The sequence below is a fragment of the Anguilla anguilla genome, chromosome 8, assembly GCF_013347855.1.
Source record: "Anguilla anguilla isolate fAngAng1 chromosome 8, fAngAng1.pri, whole genome shotgun sequence".
Lineage (NCBI taxonomy): Eukaryota > Metazoa > Chordata > Actinopteri > Anguilliformes > Anguillidae > Anguilla > Anguilla anguilla.
Genome location: NC_049208.1, coordinates 11285072 through 11291071, shown reverse-complemented (window position 1 = coordinate 11291071; position 6000 = coordinate 11285072). Strand labels below are relative to the sequence as shown.

The window sequence follows — 6000 nt, the reverse complement described above, 5'->3', positions numbered from 1 at the left end:
AGCGTGTAACAGGATTATTCTTCACAGAGAAATCTCGCTGCGTTTCTGATGGGAGTCTAGAGCTGACACAAAATTTGCAGAAGTACAACATGCGATTGCAGGACTCCACCACAAGGTGTCAGCACAGACACCTACTGTTTATTATTCAGACCGACAGCGAGTGCGAGCAAAGGCGGAGAATGAGCTTGTTGTTTCGCAACAGTGCACTGCAGACACTGCACAGATTAACTGTGAAAGCACTTATCCACCTTGCAGCCAACCTGTGAATGCAGCTCTCCTCTCTGTTTGTAACAATCTCCTTCAGGCAAGTCCTGGTAATGTGTAGGTGTGTCTCTTTATTGAACATCTCCAGGGTCTTGTGCGCTGGTAAAGTTTAAGATGTATGTATGTGTGTGTGTGTGTGTGTGTCGTTACTGAGCACCTCCAGGGTCTCGTGTCCTGATAAGGTAGTTAGGAGTCAGTACCCAGTGTAAGACGTGTGTGTCTCTTACTTGAGCACCTCCAGGGTCTCGTGTCCTGATAAGGGAGTCAGTACCCAGTGTAAGACGTGTGTGTCTTACTTGAGCACCTCCAGGGTCTCGTGTCCTGATAAGGTAGTTAGGAGTCAGTGCCCAGTGTAAGACGTGTGTGTCTCTTACTTGAGCACCTCCAGGGTCTCGTGTCCTGATAAGGTAGTTAGGAGTCAGTACCCAGTGTAAGACGTGTGTGTCTCTTACTTGAGCACCTCCAGGGTCTCGTGTCCTGATAATGTAGTTAGGAGTCAGTACCCAGTGTAAGACGTGTGTGTCTCTTACTTGAGCACCTCCAGGGTCTCGTGTCCTGATAAGGTAGTTAGGAGTCAGTACCCAGTGTAAGACGTGTGTGTCTCTTACTTGAGCACCTCCAGGGTCTCGTGTCCTGATAATGTAGTTAGGAGTCAGTACCCAGTGTAAGACGTGTGTGTCCCTTACTTGAGCACCTCCAGGGTCTCGTGTCCTGATAAGGTAGTTAGGAGTCAGTGCCCAGTGTAAGACGTGTGTGTGTCTTACTTGAGCACCTCCAGGGTCTCGTGTCCTGATAATGTAGTTAGGAGTCAGTGCCCAGTGTAAGACGTGTGTGTGTCTTACTTGAGCACCTCCAGGGTCTCGTGTCCTGATAAGGTAGTTAGGAGTCAGTGCCCAGTGTAAGACGTGTGTGTGTCTTACTTGAGCACCTCCAGGGTCTCGTGTCCTGATAATGCAGTTAGGAGTCAGTGCCCAGTGTAAGACGTGTGTGTCCCTTACTTGAGCACCTCCAGGGTCTCGTGTCCTGATAATGTAGTTAGGAGTCAGTGCCCAGTGTAAGACGTGTGTGTGTCTTACTTGAGCACCTCCAGGGTCTCGTGTCCTGATAATGTAGTTAGGAGTCAGTGCCCAGTGTAAGACGTGTGTCTCTTACTTGAGCACCTCCAGGGTCTCGTGTCCTGATAAGGGAGTCAGTACCCAGTGTAAGACGTGTGTGTCTTACTTGAGCACCTCCAGGGTCTCGTGTCCTGATAAGGTAGTTAGGAGTCAGTGCCCAGTGTAAGACGTGTGTGTCTCTTACTTGAGCACCTCCAGGGTCTCGTGTCCTGATAAGGTAGTTAGGAGTCAGTACCCAGTGTAAGACGTGTGTGTCTCTTACTTGAGCACCTCCAGGGTCTCGTGTCCTGATAATGTAGTTAGGAGTCAGTACCCAGTGTAAGACGTGTGTGTCTCTTACTTGAGCACCTCCAGGGTCTCGTGTCCTGATAAGGTAGTTAGGAGTCAGTACCCAGTGTAAGACGTGTGTGTCTCTTACTTGAGCACCTCCAGGGTCTCGTGTCCTGATAATGTAGTTAGGAGTCAGTACCCAGTGTAAGACGTGTGTGTCCCTTACTTGAGCACCTCCAGGGTCTCGTGTCCTGATAAGGTAGTTAGGAGTCAGTGCCCAGTGTAAGACGTGTGTGTGTCTTACTTGAGCACCTCCAGGGTCTCGTGTCCTGATAATGTAGTTAGGAGTCAGTGCCCAGTGTAAGACGTGTGTGTGTCTTACTTGAGCACCTCCAGGGTCTCGTGTCCTGATAAGGTAGTTAGGAGTCAGTGCCCAGTGTAAGACGTGTGTGTGTCTTACTTGAGCACCTCCAGGGTCTCGTGTCCTGATAATGCAGTTAGGAGTCAGTGCCCAGTGTAAGACGTGTGTGTCCCTTACTTGAGCACCTCCAGGGTCTCGTGTCCTGATAATGTAGTTAGGAGTCAGTGCCCAGTGTAAGACGTGTGTGTGTCTTACTTGAGCACCTCCAGGGTCTCGTGTCCTGATAATGTAGTTAGGAGTCAGTGCCCAGTGTAAGACGTGTGTCTCTTACTTGAGCATCTCCAGGGTCTTGTGGTCCAGGCTGAGTCGGGGGTTCCCTGTCAGGTCCAGCTCCTGCAGCTTCGGGGGAAGATTATCCGGCAGTGTGACCTCAGTCAGCTCATTGCAGCTCACATCCACACACTGAGGAGAGAGGGAGAGGTACCGTCGATACACATGAGCATACACACACACAACGCATGCACACACGTAAGCACACACACACACTAATGCACGCATACATAACATAACGACAAGCCATACAGTACACGTGTGTGTGTGAGTCTGTGTACTGTATGTCCATGTGTCTGTGTGTGTATCTGTGCGTGTGTGTGCATACTGTATGTGCATGCATTCGTGTGTGTGTGTATCTGTGCGTGTGCGTGCATACTGTATGTGCATGCGTGTGTGTGTGTGTGTGTGTGTGTGTGTGTGTGTGTGTGTGTGTGTGTGAGTCTGTGTACTGTATGTCCATGTGTCTGTGTGTGTATCTGTGCGTGTGTGTGTGTGTGTGTGTGTGTGTGTGAGGCCGTGTCACGTTAGCCTTGCCCTGGTACAGTGAGAGCTCAGGGGAGATTCCAAGCCCTGCCAATTAGACTGGAACGACCCGCTAACTATTTACAGCACCGCTGCTCCTCTGAGAGCTAACGGCACAGCCAGGCCCAATTCAGCCTGGACCAACTCAGCCTGGACCAATTCAGCCTGGACCAATTCAGCCTGGACCAATTCAGCCTGGACCAATTCAGCCTGGACCAACTCAGCCAGGCCCGATACAGCCAGGCCAAATTCAGCCAGGCCCAATACAGCCAGGCCCAATTCAGCCAGACCCAATACAGCCAGGCCCAATTCAGCCAGGCCCAATACAGCCAGGCCCAATTCAGCCAGACCCAATTCAGCCAGACCCAATACAGCCAGACCCAATACAGCCAGGCCCAATTCAGCCAGACCCAATACAGCCAGGCCCAATTCAGCCAGACCAAATTCAGCCAGGCCCAATTCAGCCAGGCCCAATACAGCCAGGCCCAATTCAGCCAGACCCAATTCAGCCAGACCCAATACAGCCAGACCCAATACAGCCAGGCCCAATTCAGCCAGACCCAATTCAGCCAGACCCAATACAGCCAGACCCAATACAGCCAGGCCCAATTCAGCCAGGCCCAATACAGCCAGGCCCAATTCAGCCAGGCCCAATTCAGCCAGGCCCAATACAGCCAGGCCCAATTCAGCCAGGCCCAATTCAGCCAGGCCCAATACAGCCAGGCCCAATTCAGCCAGACCCAATACAGCCAGGCCCAATTCAGCCAGACCAAATTCAGCCAGGACCAATTCAGCCAGGCCCAATACAGCCAGGCCCAATAAAGCCAGGCCCAATACAGCCAGACCCAATACAGCCAGGCCCAATTCAGCCAGACCCAATTCAGCCAGGCCCAATACAGCCAGGCCCAATACAGCCAGGCCCAATTCAGCCAGGCCCAATTCAGCCAGGCCCAATTCAGCCAGGACCAATTCAGCCAGGCCCAATACAGCCAGACCCGATTCAGCCAGGCCCGATTCACCCAGGCCCAATACAGCCAGGCCCAATTCAGCCAGACCCAATTCAGCCAGGCCCAATTCAGCCATGCCCAATTCACCCAGGTCCAATTCAGCCAGGCCCAATACAGCCAGGCCCAATACAGCCAGGCCCAATTCAGCCAGGCCCAATACAGCCAGGCCCAATACAGCCAGGCCCAATTCAGCCAGGACCAATTCAGCCAGGCCCAATTCAGCCAGGACCAATTCAGCCAGGCCCAATACAGCCAGGCCCAATTCAGCCAGGCCCGATTCACCCAGGCCCAATACAGCCAGGCCCAATTCAGCCAGACCCAATTCAGCCAGGCCCAATTCAGCCATGCCCAATTCACCCAGGTCCAATTCAGCCAGGCCCAATACAGCCAGGCCCAATACAGCCAGGTCCAATTCAGCCAGGCCCAATACAGCCAGGCCCAATACAGCCAGGCCCAATTCAGCCAGGCCCAATACAGCCAGGCCCAATATAGCCAGGCCCAATTCAGCCAGACCCAATTCAGCCAGGCCCAATTCAGCCAGACCCAATACAGCCAGGCCCAATTCAGCCAGACCAAATTCAGCCAGGCCCAATTCAGCCAGGCCCGATTCACCCAGGCCCAATACAGCTCAGCACTCAATCAGGGTGCACGGCCCAATCCCCCGCCGGCCCCGCCCTCACCTTCATCTCCATGAGCTGCATGACCTCGGGGAAGACCTGGATGCAGTTGGAGTGCGCCACCAGCGTGTGCATGCGCCGGCAGCTCAGGATGGTGGTGGGCACGGCCTTCAGCTGGTTACCGCTCAGGTCCACCTCCTCCAGCTGCTCCAGCTTGGCCATTTTACTGAGAGAGAGAGAGGAGGGGAAGAGAGAGAAAGAGAGGGAGAGAGGCTGTGAGTACATAGTGTATGTGCGTGTGTGTATATGTGCCTGTATGTGCTGTATGTGTATTTTTGTTTGAGTTTGCATGGTTGTGTATGCCATGTATGTGTATGTACATTGTGCATGCATGTATGTATGCATGTACACTATGTATGTATGTGTGTATGCATGTACAGTATGTGTGTATGTGTGTATATACAGTTTGCGTGTATGTATGTATGTATGTATGCATGTACACTATGTATGTATGTGTGTATGCATGTACACTATGTATGTATGTGTGTATGTATGTACAGTATGTGTGTATGTGTGTATGTATGCATGCATGTGCTGGTCTATGTTACCTGGCTGGGAAGCTCTGTAGCTGGTTGTATGCCATGTGCAGTACCCTCAGGTGGCTGTGTCCGGTCAGTAGAGGCACACATTTGTCGGTGAGCCGGTTGTTGGTGAGGTAGAGCTCCTGCAGGATGCTGTGGCTCTCTTCTGATAGGCTGGAGGGTGGCAGGCCTTCCAGCTGATTGGCCGAAGCATTCAGACACCGCAAACTGTAGGCCCGTCGTGGACACAACTGTTAGATACTGACATACTGTACATCCACATAGAAACAATGTGACACAGTTTTCTATTGGACAGCTATGCACCACATAACAAAAGTCATGTATTTATATATCTACAGAGAAACTACATTATAACATTAGACACTAATATACATCTTCAGTGATGATAAAACTGTCACCCACAAATATACATCTACAGACACCATGTAACTATACATATACAGTATGAGTCATATATTAGACACCAACAGACACCACTGATCTATACATACATCTATAAGAGTCATATATAAGACATAGGAAACACTGTGTAAATAACACCAATAGACATCTATAAATTCTATGATAATAACAGTAATATACATATATGAGAAACCTCCTAACGACATAGTCAGATTTGCTGTAGATTTACAGAGACCTAATGTAGCATTGCACTGTCAGGTACAATCGGCTGCACCAAAAACAGCATCTATAGTTGATATTACACCTGCAATAGGACTGCTGGGAACTCTACTCACAAAGACATCAGGTTGTACTAATGTAAGAAGGCAGTAAGATTATATAAAATCACTCTACAGCACGGGGAACCTCAATATTACACAAACATCATTCTGTGTTAGCACCAGCCTGCCAATGTGATAGTGAGATGCTACATTTATAGCACACAACTGGCCTAAGGGCATCAATACC

General features: G+C 50.5%; 1 protein-coding gene across 1 annotated transcript in view; it reads right to left on the bottom strand.

The window, feature by feature from the left end:
- phlpp1 (PH domain and leucine rich repeat protein phosphatase 1) overlaps positions 1–6000 on the bottom strand; it is a 64366-nt gene that overhangs the window by 5348 nt on the left and 53018 nt on the right. Inside the window, exons 11-13 of the mRNA XM_035429920.1 lie at positions 5098–5298; positions 4553–4715; positions 2342–2472 (exon numbers count right to left, since the gene is read on the bottom strand). Coding sequence (XP_035285811.1) covers positions 2342–2472; positions 4553–4715; positions 5098–5298 — 495 coding nt within the window. The remainder of the gene's footprint in view (positions 1–2341; positions 2473–4552; positions 4716–5097; positions 5299–6000) is intronic.